The 16,132-nt window shown below is 33.9% G+C and overlaps 1 protein-coding gene across 2 annotated transcripts in view; it reads right to left on the reverse strand.

Moving 5' to 3' along the window:
- The window catches only part of WDR70 (WD repeat domain 70), a 237,968-nt gene that overhangs the window by 216,996 nt on the left and 4,840 nt on the right, over positions 1-16,132 (reverse strand). For both annotated transcript variants that reach the window (XM_074328991.1, XM_019737298.2), the window contains 3 exons: positions 15,987-16,052; positions 13,812-13,895; positions 7,666-7,786 (listed from right to left, as the gene is read on the reverse strand). In XM_074328991.1, coding sequence (XP_074185092.1) covers positions 7,666-7,786; positions 13,812-13,895; positions 15,987-16,052 — 271 coding nt within the window. The remainder of the gene's footprint in view (positions 1-7,665; positions 7,787-13,811; positions 13,896-15,986; positions 16,053-16,132) is intronic.

Raw genomic sequence — 16,132 nt, forward strand, 5'->3', positions numbered from 1 at the left:
ACTAGCCACAGCTGATGGCCATCCAATTACAGTTGATGGCCATTTACTACCCGAGTGAGCACCTTTCCCTGTGAGGCCGAGAGACTGGAAACTGCACTCCTGGCTCTGTCCTCACAGCCCCCCTTTTCTAAACTTTCAGATATACCCCTATCCATCAACATTACCTTAATTACCTTACTTTAATTATCTTTATTACATACATCCTAGGTTATCTCATTCGATTAGCTTAGCTGTTTATAATCTGTTATCCATCCTCTCAAATACTCTCACGACCTGAGCTCATAGATCTCATCTGACTTGCTAATTGCTGTATCCCCAGTGCCTAAACCAGTGCCCAACCCACAACAGATGTTCAATAAATAAACAATAACTGAATGACTGAATAAATTTGTATTAAAGTATTCACACTCCCAAATTTTCTCCCTTGTGATTAAATCACAAATTGCCAGCTGTACTGGTTTAGAAGTCAGACTTTCTTAATGCAAAATTATTCAGGCCATAGAGAACTCTAAATTGAAATGTTAATCCTTAACACCCACACTTTAACTGAGTTAACTAGTTCAGAAGTAAGCACTGAACTGAGAACTAAATGGATCCATGTTGATTTCATGGCTGACTATGCAGGCCTAATACCCACATGAAACTAGATGGAAAGCATCAGCTTCTCTATACAGCTTCTAATTCCATTTCTGTCTTTTGGTTTCTAATGTACACAGGCCAAAAAAGTAAACCATTTTTAACATATTTTCAATATTCTGAAAAACAAAGTCCATAAAATATGTCCAAAAATATCCCTGACAAAAAATAGAAAACATTCCATGTTTAAAATATGCCTTTGATTCAGTGTGGTGCCAAATTATGAACCAGAGCCTGAAAAACAACATGTATTGGATGAGAAAACAATTAAGAATCAAATCCTAATTTTTTTCTCGGCTGACCTTAAAAGACAGCTTAGCTAAGTATTAACTAAGATGCACGGTTTTACAATTTCAACTTAGGAATTAAATTCATATGCAAAATTCATTGTTTCTGGTATTAATTTCTTAAAAGGAAATGCAGACGTCTAAATGATTCCCACCTTACAAATTTGAAGTACATCAATATTTCTCTCCTGTTCTATAGCTATATTTCATAGGATAAATGACATATTTCTCCCCAGTATTTGACTTTTGAATAGCAACTTACAGCTATATAATATTTCTTTAAAATCAAGAAAAGTGGTAGTCTTCGATGACTGTCTTTCGCTGAACCAAATTTTAACACTGTAGATTTTCAAAAAATTATTTGTATGTTTTGTGAAATAGACTCTCAACATGCTACAAAGGAAAAATCTTAAAATATATAGGACTAAAAAAATACAGGCAAGAGAACAGAAGAGCAATCCTCTATTCAAATTATCATAGGAAATAATTTATATATAACAAGTATGCATTAAAAAATAGTGAAGAAAAAAATGATCACCATGTAATGAATGCTAAACATCCATAAAATAAAATTAAAAAGTACCGTGGAATCATCCCTTACGTTACATACTGGAATCACTAAGAGGAGCCAAAATCAAAACAAAAAGAAGTTGGACCCGTACCTCACACCACATACAAAAGTCATTCAAAATGGATCAATGACCAAAACATAAGAGCTAAAACCATAAAACTCTTAGAAGAAAACAAGGGGAAATCTTCATGACCTGTAATTTGACAATGGATTCTTAGCTGTGAAACCAAAAGCGTGAGCAACAGAAAGAAAAAAATAGATAAGTTGGTCTTTAAAAACTTTCATGCAAGAAAGGACATTAATAAGAAAATGAGAAGAAAATCTACAGAATGAGAGAAAATATTTGCGAGTCATATATCTGATAAGGATTTAATAACCAGGATATATAAAGAATTCCTACAACTCACCAATAGAAAGACAAACAACCCAATTTAAAATTGGGCAAAGAACTTCAATAAGTATTTCTCCAAAGGTACATAAATGACAATAAATACATTAAAAGATGCTCAACATCAATAGACATTAGGGAAATGAAAATTAAAACCACAATGAGATACCACTTCACACCTACTAGGATGGCTATAATAAAAAAATGAAATGGAAAATAAGTGATGGCAAGAATGTGGAGAAACTGGAACCTTCATACTTTGCTGGTCGGAATGTAAAATGGTACAGCCACTGTGCGGAAAACATTTAGGCAGTTCCTCAAAAAGTTAAACATAAAATTACTATATGACCTAGAAATTCCACTCCTAGATATTTCTACCCAAAAGAATTAAAAGCAAAGACTGAAACATACCCTGGTATGCCAATATTCATTGCATTCAGAATACCCAAAAGTGGAAACAACCCAAGTGTTCATCAACAAATGAAAGGATAAACAAATTGTCATATATACATACAATAGAATGCTATTCCACCACTTAAAGGAATAAAATTCTGATAACAACACAAACAAAACGTTATGTAAATTGAAACTATACACAAAAGGACAAATATTATCTGACTCCACTTGAAATATCTAGACTACACAAATTCATGAAGACAGAAAGTAGATTAGAGATTACCAGGAGCTAAAGACAGAAGAAAGTGTGGAGTTATTGCTTAATAATTCTAGTTTCTGTTTGGAGTGGTAAAAATTTTTGGAAATAAGGATGGTTGCACAACATTATAAATGTTATTAATGTCACTGACTTGCATACTTTAGAAAGTTTAAAATGGCAAATTTTGTTATAAAAATTTTGCCATACTAAAAATAATTTTTTTTTTAAATCAAGAGAGTAGTAACAGGATACAATTTAGAAATATGGAGGTAAATAGAAGAAGAAAAACCTTTTAAAAATTTTAATGGTTTCCTCTGGGAAGCAAGAATCATGAACAGGGTGAAATGAAGCTTTATGTTTGACTCTGTAATGTGTATACATTACTTAGATAAAAATTTAAAAATCAGTAGTTGGTAGCAGCTGGGGCGGGAGCAACGAAGAGGTGGAACACAGAGGATGTTTCGGGCAGTGAAACTACTCCAACTGATACGATAATGGTGGGCACATGTCATTATATATTTGCCCAAACCCACTGAATCAACACCAAAGAGTGAACCCTCCTGTAAAGTATGGATTCTGAGTGATAATGATGTGTCAGTATAGGTTCATTACTGCCACAAATGTACCCTCCGATGGGGGATGTCACAATGGGGAAAGCTATGAATATACGGGGGCAGGGGCAGGAGGCAGATGGAAAATGTACCTTCTATTCAGTTTTGCTGTGAATCTCAAACTGCTTTAAAATACATTTTTTTAGACATTAAAAATAAAGGGGCTGGCCAAATTAATTATCCATATGGAGGAAAAAAATAAAACTGGATAACAACTTCAGAGTATCCACAAAAATCAATTTTATGTTGATTAAAGATCTAAATATGAAAAACAAAACTTTAGAAGAAAATATAAGAAGTTATTTTTATGACTTCAGAGTAAGGACTCATGTCTTAAACAGAATACAAAAGCACATGCCACAAAAGAAACAATTAATAAATTAGAATATATTAAAATTTGAAACATATTTATTTAAAAACTCCATTGAATAGACTGTCTTTACCCCACCGTACATTCTTGCTTCCATTGTCATAGATTAAATGGCCATATAGGCATGGATTTATTTCTGGACTCTCTGTTCTGTTCCATTGATCTATGGGTCTGTTTTTATGCCAGTACCATGCTGTTTTGATTACTGTAGCCTTGTAGTATAATTTGATGTCAGGTATTGTTATACCTCCCACTTTGTTCTTATTTCTCAAGATTGCTGAGGATATCTGGGGTCTTTTGTTGTCCCATATAAATGTTAGGATTATATGTTCTATTTCTGTGAAAAATGTCATTGGTAGTTTGATAGGAATTGCGTTGACTATGTATATTGCCTTAGGCAGTATGGACATTTTAACTATATTAATTCTTCCTATCCATGAACATGGTATGTGTTTCCATCTATTTGTATCTTCTTTCATTTCTTTCTTCAGTGTCTTATAATTTTCTGAGTACAGATCTTTTACTTCTTTGGTTAAATTTATTCCCAGGTATTTTATAGTCTTTGGAGCAATTGTAAATGGAATTGCTTTTTTAATTTCTCCTTCTGATGTTTTATTGAAGGTGAGAAGTTTAGAAAATAGTTGGTAAGCACAAGATGGCCACGGGGTTTTGAAAATTAATTTGGGGAACGTACAGAGGGATAGTGGATGGGGGGGGGGTTCACACAGTGTGAGGGATATAAATGATAAACGTCTAAGTTTTGCTTTGTCTTGTGCACCTGAAACTAATAATAATAAAAAAACCAAAAAAAGACTCCATTGAAAAATAAAAATAATAATACACTATCCATTAAGGGGCAAACACAAGCAGCCCAACAGAAAAATCTTGCAGAAGATAGTTTTTATCGTATTCAGAAGAGAAAATATATTACCAACAAACTTTTGACTGATGTACAAACACACTGGTAACTAGCAAAATACTAATGAACATTATAAGACTATCACTTCACAGCAATCAGACTGGCAAAAATAAAAATGTCTAAGAAGTGTTGGCAAGGATGTGCAGTAACAGGAACTCTTACACTCTGCTGGCGGTATTGTAAATTGGTACAAACTCTAGAAAACAATTCAGCCAAAGCTAGCAAAGGTAAATGTGTACTTAAAGACCTAGCGTGCCCACTACTAGGCACATACTCTAAAGAAGCTTCTTCCCATATAAAACAGAAGATGGCTACAAGGACGTCAGTAAAAGCAAACTTTCTAATAAGACAGAAAAATAACAACCTAAATTTACTAGACAGTGGATAAATCGTAGTATATTTCTAAATAGAAAACTAGGCTACATTAAAAATGAACTATAGGTTCACTTGTCAACATGAATGAATCTCAAAAACACCTGATTGAATGAAAAAAAAGCCAAAGGGAAAATTGCATTCATTATAGCATTAACAGCATCTATATAAAATAAGAAATCATACAAAATAACGTATTATTTAGGAATATATTTATATATAGTAAAACTAGCTAAAAAAAAAAAAGAAGGAAGGATAAACACAGGGAAGGTTTCCATTGTGGAAGAGAGAAATGTGAGTAGGGAGAGAATTTCAAAGGTATTGTTAAGGCTCTATGCTCTATCTCTCAAGCTGGGTGATTGTTTCACTGGTTCTCTTTACTTTAAATGTAGGATATCTAAAGTTTTATATGTATGACATACTTTATAACAAACATATTTTGTTTTCTTAAGGGGAAAAACAATTCCTAGACAGGCAAAAACTCAGCAATGTTTTGTTTGAGTCCATTACGAATTCAATCACTGAGTTCAATGGCCTTGTAAACGTTACTTGATTTCTGCACATTTGTATGTATTTTCTTAATATGACAAATGTTAAGGGCATTGATTTACTAAGATTTTGAATAAAAGTAAATGTTGCAATTTGAGATAACTAAATACTCAATTTAGCCAGACGGTTGCAACAATTCCCAGTATATGATCTTTGGTCCCAGCTCAAAATCATTGTTTCCTAAACTGGAGTTCTGGGACAAGACAATCACAAAAGAACACTAAATTGAGTTCTAAGCTTTCTAGGAACCGTGGCAAAAAGGGAAATAGTGTTCTATGTGTCTATTATAAGAAAAAGCATTTAGAGAAGGGAGGGACTTTTTTTTTTTTTGGTCCAGGTGCTAAATTCAAAAAATAACTTATTATATGCACTCTAATATAGTAGACAATATCTTGGATTGTATCTTGTAGGCATTAAATGTGTTCTTAAAAAGGCTATTTAAATAGACTTTAAAGTTTTAATTAAATTTAGCCACAGTGAAGTTCTTTTACAGTAACATAATTCAATGAACAGAAAGAGTTTAAAGAATCCATATAATAGATTATAGGAAATCTACATGAAATATATCTGGTATTAACACATCCTCAGTTAAGCTTTTGACATATCTGTTCATCTGCCATGGATTATTCACGTGAGGCCTTCTGAAACTGCAATAAGCAAACTTCCATTCTTTGATCAATGAAATGCAATAATAAGGTTGTATTATGATATTTTTCTTGATTATTTCTACCTTTATATTTTATAATTTCAATAAAGTTCTGTAATTTTAATCACTAATGACAAAAGTAATGTTTGGGTTTTGTCATATCAATAAAATATATTCCCAATACCAGCAGTGCATGCTTTTTATCTTTAGGTTTTAAAGTTAATATTGCAGCAAAATACAGAATCACTAGAATTATTGAAATTTTTATAATTTTCAATTAATAGAATCCTTATGTTTGTGAAAACCTCAGCAATAAGATGAAAACAAAACAGTTGTTTTTGACATCTTAAATCATCCCAAAAGTAAGAAAACCAAAGGTAAATATTAAATGTTCCTCTTAAAAAAAGGAGGGTTTTTTCCCTGTATTATGTTGAAACCCAGGGACATCGTGAGATTGACAATTAATACAAAACCATAGACAAAACAAAACTGAATTTTTTGATTAGCATATAAAGGAATGACAAGTGGCAGCAGGGTTGGTGGCGGGTGACAATCTTTAGCCTGGTGTTTGTTTCTTAAAGATTTACTGGAATACAGCCAAGCCCTTTTTTTTTTTTGTTACCTATGGCAGAGTTGAATAGTTGAGAGACTGTATCGACCCCAATGCCTAAAATATTTACTATCTGTCCTTCATAGAAAAAGTTTGCTGACCCTCGCTCTTTACTAATGTATACCAAGATACTCACACACTTCACAGACTAAACAGATATTAGGATTGCACTATTACGAAAACAGAGAACCTGACTTGTACTTCCATGTAGATAGTGCCCCCTCCCTACAAAGATACTATAGAAAAGAACAAGATTTGTGGAGTGAGACTCTGCTCAAGGGCCTAGACTGAGGTACCAAAGACATGTACCAGGGAACAGATTTGCAAAAAATGAAAGAGTATAGTATTACACTATTACACAGTATTACATAGCATAAATGATATTTTGTGTATTCAGGCATTTTATGTTTTTCTAACATGAACAAACGAAATGTCAATCCAATGGTAGATTTTGCCATGAAAAGTTTATGGAACCAACTTGACAATTAAAAATACACCTAAAACAACATTAGATTTCTCGTATTATTCCATCCAGATTTGATATCTATATATGGTTTTTATGTCTTTTAAAGTTCCTAGTAATTAAGTTACATAGTATTAAATTTCACTCTAAAGGAATTTTAAAGGCTGCTTTCTCCTATAACCTAGTAAACTTTATAAAGAACCTCTATTTATATTCTTTCTTATCTATTTCTGTAAAGGATCCCACCAAATAAAGTTATCGTGAATGCAGAATTTTGGAAAAAGGGACAAAAGACATAAATGTCAAAATAAACATGACAAAAATTACAAACTTGTCAGCCTCTTTCCACTTTATATAGTATGCTCTGCAGTCAAAAGGCATAGATTTTAACACTACATCTGGAATGCTTCAGAGACACTCAATTGATTCACGATGTGACAGGACTTTTTCACGGTCCTAGGGACATCTATTGTCTAAAACAGGAGAAATTATGCAAGCTTTTACTATCAGGAATTTTGCCTAACTTGTGTTCTGAACTTGTGTTCTAGAAAATATGTTTAGTAGAATCCTTTTGGGAAAATCAAGCACCTGGAAGATGATTTAGAGCAATCTCTGACCACATTTGAGGCTGAAGGTGTTGGTTCAGTATCTTCATTTTGCCTTCTTAATTCTTTCTCTTTGTTCATTTCTTCCTCTTTTTCTCTTGCTTCTGGAAAGATTTAAAAATTTTTCCAACAGTTAGACTTCAAAATTTGTCATTATTGAAAAGGCTTAAAATTAACATAGTCACAAAGATGTAACTTACAGTATTACCAGTAACAACAAAAAATTATCAACCTAAATGTCTAACACTAGGAAAATTGACTTACTATACAATAACATAATATAAAATGCAGCTAATATTGACGGAAAATATACAAATCTGGGAAAATATTAAGATATGCTAAGCAAAATTAGCATGTGAATATATTATAAATCAGACTGCATTATGTAAAAAGATGTGGAAGGTGATAAGTAAAAAATAAAGCACTCAAAAGTAAGATCTTACATAATTTCACTTTTTACTTTTAATGTTTTAAGTGATAAATTCAGCATTTCTGAATTTCCACACTGGATTTTTTTATCAGAAACTTCCTGCCAAAATCATGAGAACATTTCAACTACATTAGATTTCTGGAGCTGTTTACCTTGGAAAGACAAAAAAATTATTCAAGGAAATTTAACCTTTTTCCTCCAATAATCCCACTCTATAATTGGGGGACACACACAGGAAAGAAATGAATGATATGAATAGTCTGGTTCTCAATTGCTACCATCCTCAATAACCTGAAAAAACCTTTAACATTTTTTCCTTAATAATGAAAAACAATACACCTAAAGTCAAGCAGTATCAAAGGGCACTTAGTTATTGGAATGTTTGTGTTCTTTAGGATCTGTCGTTGCTAAGATATGAAGGATGAGAAACGAGATAACCAGCAAACGTCCACAAGTAACTAGATAGTCTTTCATTCCAAACATTGAAGATAAAATTCTCCAGGAAGAAGGCAAAAGCTATAGCTCTCACTCATGGTTTGTTTTTGTTTTGTGCTCTCCACTAGGCTGAGGTAGGTTAGGAGTCAACACTTCTACACTCTGATAGCTGGAGGTGGGGAGAAAAATGCAGGTATAATGTACAAATGTAAGAGTGCACTTGCTTGGCTCCTACCCTCATCCTCTTCTCCAATCAATCTCGCCATACGCTCCAGCACAGGGCAAGGTTGGGGGTGGGGGGAAACTGGACTCTAGGCTCAGGTTTTTAGGGGCAGCCCTGACCCTAATCAGGAAACAATACCAACCCACCTACCCAACAACCATTTCCCCCTTTTTCCCTTGCTAAGAAAACCGCAATTTTCTCTAGGTAAGAAAGAGCCAGCACTGTGCTTCAGGAGACGCTGGGCCCCTCCTTGCCCAGAGAGGGAGAATCTTGGCTTCACGTGAATCCTATTGCTCTTGCCAATGGCTTTGTTTGGAACTGATGTGCCCCATTACTACTGGCCAACACGATGAGGGGAAGTCAGCTAGAGGTACATTTAAAAAAGGTTTTCTTACTCCTAAACAGAGATATACAAAACAGTCTCCTTTCAGCTTGTAGATGTGGTCATCAGCATGCAATAAAATTCCGCTGACAGTTTTGGGTCATGAGGTCAGCCAGCTTAGGAAAAGCCAACACCCAAAATCTGGCAAAGCAGCAAAGGGGAAACACTGCATGTCCTTCATGTTGGGAATCAGAAGATGGAAGAGCCCCATTCTAGAGTTCTTGTCACGTGTGATAACAAATGTTTCCTTTCTGAGCCATTTTTAATTAAGTCTTCTATAACTTCTTTGCAAGTAACCAAAAGCATCTTTAATATCAGCCTTAATTTAACAAAAATAACAGCACCTAATACTTATATGGAGTTTACTATGTACCAGATACTGTTTTAAGCACTGGCTATAATCTTTTAATCTTCCTAACAACCTCTGAAATAGATGCTTTTTTCAGCTTTGTTGAGGTATAATTGACAAAACTGTAAGATATGTAATGTACAACGTGATGACTTAACAACACACATACACACTGTAAGAGATATTCCCCGTGGAGTCAATCAGCATATCCATCACCCCACAAACTTACTCCTTTTTTCCCCTATTTTGATAAGAACATTGAAGTTCTACTCTCAGTAAATTTCAATTATACAATTCAGTCGAAGTAGGTATGATTTATTATCCTCGCTTTACAGTTGAGGAATCCTAAGGCACAGAGAAGTTAACACAGAACCACTAAGTCCCAGAGCAGTGAACTGAGGCTCCACAACTAGATCTTTCTTTGATGTGACCAGACTTTCTAGAGACTAAAAAATTATCCAACAAGTACCGCCTACCTTATGTAACAGTGAGCCTACCTCTCTCGAAGGGCTGTAAAGTACAGCCCTTCACTGCCTGTCACCAGACTACCTGGAAACTGTGACCCACCCACGTATCTAACTAGAGATCCTCAGCAGTGGATAAATACTCCAAACTATGTGTCCCAGCATAGTGAAGCATTTAACTTTTTTATTTAAAATTTTAACTGTTTTTTTATACTAGCAAGAATTTTCTATTCCGAGGGGTTCCTATTGTCACCTGCTTCATTAAAGTGGGCGAGGAGGGGGGAGGGGGGGACACTGTAGAGAAAACTTGTTTCCTCATTGTTGACTGAGGGGGGAAAAAAAGGCAACAATTCAATAGATTCTAATTCTGACAGAGGGAATTGTTTTGTGCATTTCTACCGAATGTGAAATTAAGCACACTGTAAACACTATAAAAAGGTCTTTCCTTAACAAAAGTGAATTAACCTACTCCATTTTATTCTTCCAAGTACCTCATTTTATTGATATCTCTCTACTTTCAAATAATAACGAATTTTGGATAGCCATTTCTGCAAAAACACCCCATACATACGTGGCTTTTGTCTAGGTTAACAGCAAACTATTCAAATCTACCTTGTCCCAGCTGGGCTGATTCACACAAATTGCAGATTCAAATGAATTGAATTTGGCACCTGAAAATCTCAGAGCCAATCATTATAACCACTTAACTTAAAGGAAGAAATGAAAATTAAACAAAATACAAAGGAAATAAAACTATTATAAATATAAGCTAGAATAAATGTTTTCTGATGATGATATACTTTGTATCTAAAATTAAATATTTTACATGTTATTAAATATTTACCTAAATGTTTTTGTTATTCTAATTTAAACAATTCACTAGCCTACCAATTTCATAAAAGTTGACATTTAATTTTAAATGTTTAATGCCAAAATACTAGGAAGAAAAAAGAAAACACTTTAACTATATTAGTTACATTTCTCCATTAAATATCCAGAAATGTAACTACTATGTACCAAGCTCTGTGTTACGCCTTGTATCAAAATCAAGAACAAGATTCTTATCCTCAAGACATGAACAATATTAAAATAAATTTATAATATTTTTAAAGAGTTATGGAAACAAAGGCAGGGAACAATTATTATGTCCAGAGGGGTTTTGAGAGAATGCCTAGAAAAGGTAAAAACGAGCAAGGCCTTAGAGATTTCAGATAGATAGATAGATAGATAGATAGATTAAATAAATAAATAAATAAATAAATAAATAAATAAATAAATAAATAAATAAATCTATCTATCTTTCTAATTTCTAAAATTTCTGGAACAATTTTTCTTCTCAGGATCATTAAATCATCCATTGAAATCATAGTCAATCCTATCTTAATCATTTTTTCAAGGAAGTTTTTTACAATCATATAACAGAAGGTTTATAATCCATCCAAAGCATGGCCAGACGCAAAACAAGCGTCTGAATAAATCTTTCTTCCCCATTTATCTCAACAGTCTAACAGTTCTAAGAAGGGGTCTATCTTTCATATGTCTAAGATACACTTACAGCTTTCACGAATATAACAAATATTAAAAAAACAATTTCTACCATTATTATTTCCTGACATTTTACATAACTCATATTTTATTAAGGTTTTATAGTAATTCTTCCTTTTACTAGAGCATTTAAAAACTAAAACAGTTCATATTCACATACACAGACAACTAAACTTGCTATTAAAAGGGACTACAGTTCTTATTTTCCTCATGTCTAATATCAATGTCCATGGAAAGATTCCAATACCAATCATGAGATAAATAAGGCACATATCACAGTTTTTGAACTTTTATTTTAAGAAAGTGAGTCAAACTTTGGATTCATGCGTTTAGATCAGGGATAGAAACAGCAGTCCAAGACAAAGGACGTAAAGCTAAGTCAAAAACATTCAACACATTACGTTCATCCACAAACATCACAGAAGAACAAGGTCTTGAGATAATTTTTCAAAATTTTTAAAATCTAATAACTTCACTGGAATTCCTCTTAGGTGCTAAATGTATACGTGTTTTATTAAGAAAAATGATAGGAATTAAAATTGACATTTATAAAGTACTTTACTGCTTAAAAGGTACGAAGGTGTTGGCATCTTAATCCCTTCAAGAACCTCTAAGAGAGGTCTTATTATCATTTCCACCTAATAGACGGGAAAATTAAGGATCTGAAATTTGAAAACCCATCCAATGTTACTCATCTAGTAGAATGCGGGGTTGACCCTCAAACCTAGATCCTTCAATTCCAAATCCCAGTCTCTCTATAGTGGATCATACCATTTTAAAACATCCTCCAAACAGGCAGGATTATTTTGTAAAAGGCAGTCTCACAATCCTATATCCAATTCAATCTTCTGAAATATATACTGAGAACCAATCTGGCAAGGCTGGGACTGGGCACCATAAAACTTCCTCAGATGAACAATTCCTGTTCAAAGCATTTTGTATCACATGGTAAAAAGGTAAATACAAGAAAGCTATGCTGTAATAGTATAGCATACTATTCTTTCACTAAAATGTTTAAAAATTAAGTGTTTAAGGCATTTATAAATATGCCTCAGATATCATGTCCTTGTATCTTGTTTGATGATATTAAATTACTTAACATTTTTAGGTGTAGTAATAATAGTATTTTGATTAAGTTTTTTAAAAGAATCCTCATCTCTACTAGGCTTATGCGGGTGATCACTTTGTAAGGTATATAAATGTCTACACACTATATTGTACATGAAACATAATATTATATGTCAACTGTAATAAAAAAATTTAAGTTTTTTAAAAGAATCCTTATCGCTTAAAGACACAAACTAAAATATTTACGGGTGAAACAATGTATCTAAAATTTGTGTCAAAATACTCTGAGAGAGGCAGTATAACACTAGCCATGAATTGGTATAGTAGTTAAATTTGTGAGACAGGTACATGGGAGTTCATTATTGTACTTTTTGTATGTGTTTGAAATTTCACATAATAAATATGCAGCGAGCTATCTTTTCACAAAAAAATAAATGTTAAGCTCACTTCCAAAATATTACATATTACTGCTACGAAATTTATCATTTTACAACCAACACTGACAAGTTCCAGAACAACATTCACTTAAATTTTCCCAGGTGTCCTGTCTCTGATTTCTAGCCCCTTCTGCTCTATTAGGTTACACCTATTCCTTCTCTGTAGTAAAGAATGACCTGAAACAAATCCCAAGGAAGCAGTAGAGGAGTCAGTCTCCTTTGAAGACCCTGAGGTGGTACCTAGAATTGCCAACCACCTGGTATCAAACCAGACAGTCTGAAATTAAGACGTTCGTTAAATGTCTGATATGATTCATGAATGCAGAGATTCAGCAGCAGCCACTTTCACTATATGTCTCAATTTTCTATACTGCCTGCGTCAACAGTCAGTGGTGTACACAGCTGTGAGAGCCACCTCTCGCCCAGCCTTCCAAATACTGGTTCCGCTGTAAGCAGGAAAGAAAAAAATGAAATGAGAATCAGATAGAGGTCGAAGGAGAGGTAATAAAGAAACTGCTATTCTGATTCTTATAAATTAATTTAGAATCCTTGTTTGTTCAAAGTACTAAGAAATTTTAGCACTCAGACCTTCTTACCCTATTTAGATTCAACTTTTACCATGTTTTAAAAACAAAACAAAAGAAACCTCTGCTTCCAAAAGAACCAGTACATATGGTCTGTTAAGAAATTTTAAACTTTTGAAATTGTTTTACAGTCTTACAATAACTGTCAATATACTTATGTAAGTTGTATACGTATTTAAACCAATAAAACAGCAGATAACTGAACTTCTTACCCAGTGTTTTCCGACTTCTTTCCACAGCGGTTCTTCGAGTTTGTTCAAACATTGCTTCCAAATCAAATGTGCGAGCTTTTTTTCCTAAAACAGGAATTAAGTAGCAGATTATGATCTTGCACTAAGCTATCCAAACTTTAGGTACTCAGTAAGTACTTACTGATTGATCAATAACCACCTCGTCTGTCTAATTTATAGCATGATTACACAATAACCAGAAAATATGCAGAAAGAAAGAGTTTACTTCCCAAAGAATTTTTAAGGACAATCTCATCACTAAGTAACCAGCCAATTTTCCCATCCTCCTCTAATTCCTCTAGACCATTTCTCTGAAAACTACAAGACTGATATGGTAGGCAGAATGGAGAATGTCCATACCTTAATCTCTGGACCCTGTGAATATGTACCATTACAGGGCAAAAGGGGCTTTGCAGATATAATTAAAGTTATGGGACTTTAAACTAGAGTGATTATCCTGGTTGGCCTAATCTAATCCCAGGACCCCTTGCAAGCAAAGATGTAAAACAAATACAGCGGGGGAAGTCAGAGAGATTTGGAGTTTCAGAAGAACTGAAGGAAGGTACTACAGTTTGTTTGAAGATGAAGGGAGCAAGATGACAAGTAATGCAGGTACATTAAGAAGCTAAAAGACTCCCACTTTATCGTCAGTAAGGAAACAGGGGCCTTAGCCCTAACACCATAAGGTACCTAATTTTGACAACAACCTGAATGAGCTTGGAAACAATGTTGTACTTGTTTTCATTATTGTTGTTGTTGTTTTAAAATAATACCTACTCCATCTTTGTAAGAGTATGGTAAAAATGGCATTCTTACATAACACTGATTTTGGTATAAATTGAAACAACCTTTCTGAAGGGTATTATGACAATATATATCAAGAAGTTTTCAAAAGATACATACTCAAATTTTGGTTATTTTTTAATATTTACATTTTTTATTAAAGCAGTCCCTCTAGAAATCTACCCAAGGAAATACATATAAAATTCCTTTTACAAAAAGAGGTTATTTATAAAAATTTTCATTTTAATATTATTGATAAAAGTTAAAATTAAAAACTATGTAAGGAGAAATTAAAAACTATGTAAAATTAAAAACTATGTAAAAATATTACAAATTATGGAACTTCTATTAAATAGGCGACTATTTAGCTATTAAAAATCATGTTTTGGGAGAGCATTTCATAATGTGGAAAATCCTCAAAATATTAAGAGTTAAATAAACTATATATATAATAATAATATAAAATTGTATATACATATGGTCTTAATTTTCTTAATAAAGACACAACAAAAGACTGGAAAACTTCACATTTAAGTCTTGATTTCTAGATCATGAAATTATGAATGCTTTTACTTTCTTCTCATTTTTTGTGTTCCTTATATTCTCTGCTATTAATATGTGTCACTTTTGAAATTAGGGAGAAAGCAGTATTTAAAGAACTGAAACAAAACTGTGTGTTTCCTCAGACCACCTAGGAGATAGTAAAAATGTGGCTCAAGACATTACCAGAATAAATGATTACATGAAAGAAGAAACGAGAGACCTGACACATTAGCCTGGCATTTGTTCTTTCCAAGACCCAACAAAAATGCGGTGAGAAAACAATTTACATTTATTGTTTATTGAGACTAATGTGTTCAATAGATGACGACATCTGTTTGAGACGTTTTTCTTTATGTCAATAACGTGACGTGACTAGGCTCTACAGAGAGAATGAAGTGACGGTGCTGGAGAAGAAAGACTTGAATCAAAAAGGACTTAAAACCATTATTACATTACTTAATGGCCCATTTGTTGCCAAAAGAACCATCACATTACAGACCACAGTCAGAGGTTACCTCTCGGTCTCAGGACGCAAAGAAACAACTCCCTCCACCAACCAACACTCTCCACCGCGTGGGTCACAAAGCATCTTTCTCACAAGAATTCCCATAAGTGTCACCTGAGTTGGTCCCAGGTGACAGGCAGGAGTTAGAAAATAGATGGGGAAGAGAGTTCCAAGAAACTACAAGATATACCCCAGCCTAAAGCAATTAGAATTTGGCACAGCTGGAAGGTAAAGAACAGAGGTGACAGCTCGGCCTTCCCTCCCAACCTGCGGCCCTTAAAACCCCTGCAAAAGGAGATGAGGCTGTGCCTAAGGCAGTCACTCACCGAACCCCGTGAAGCCCATGGTGACCGCCAGCTGCGGGTCGGGTCCTGATACGTCTGAGCCTGTTACTGGAGTAAGAGGGGGAGAATGGGGGCTTCATTAGTGCGGCGGCCAAGAGCCCCTGATTCAGTCCCGCCTGCCCGGGCCC

This window comes from Rhinolophus sinicus, linkage group LG03, assembly GCF_036562045.2.
Source record: "Rhinolophus sinicus isolate RSC01 linkage group LG03, ASM3656204v1, whole genome shotgun sequence".
NCBI lineage: Eukaryota > Metazoa > Chordata > Mammalia > Chiroptera > Rhinolophidae > Rhinolophus > Rhinolophus sinicus.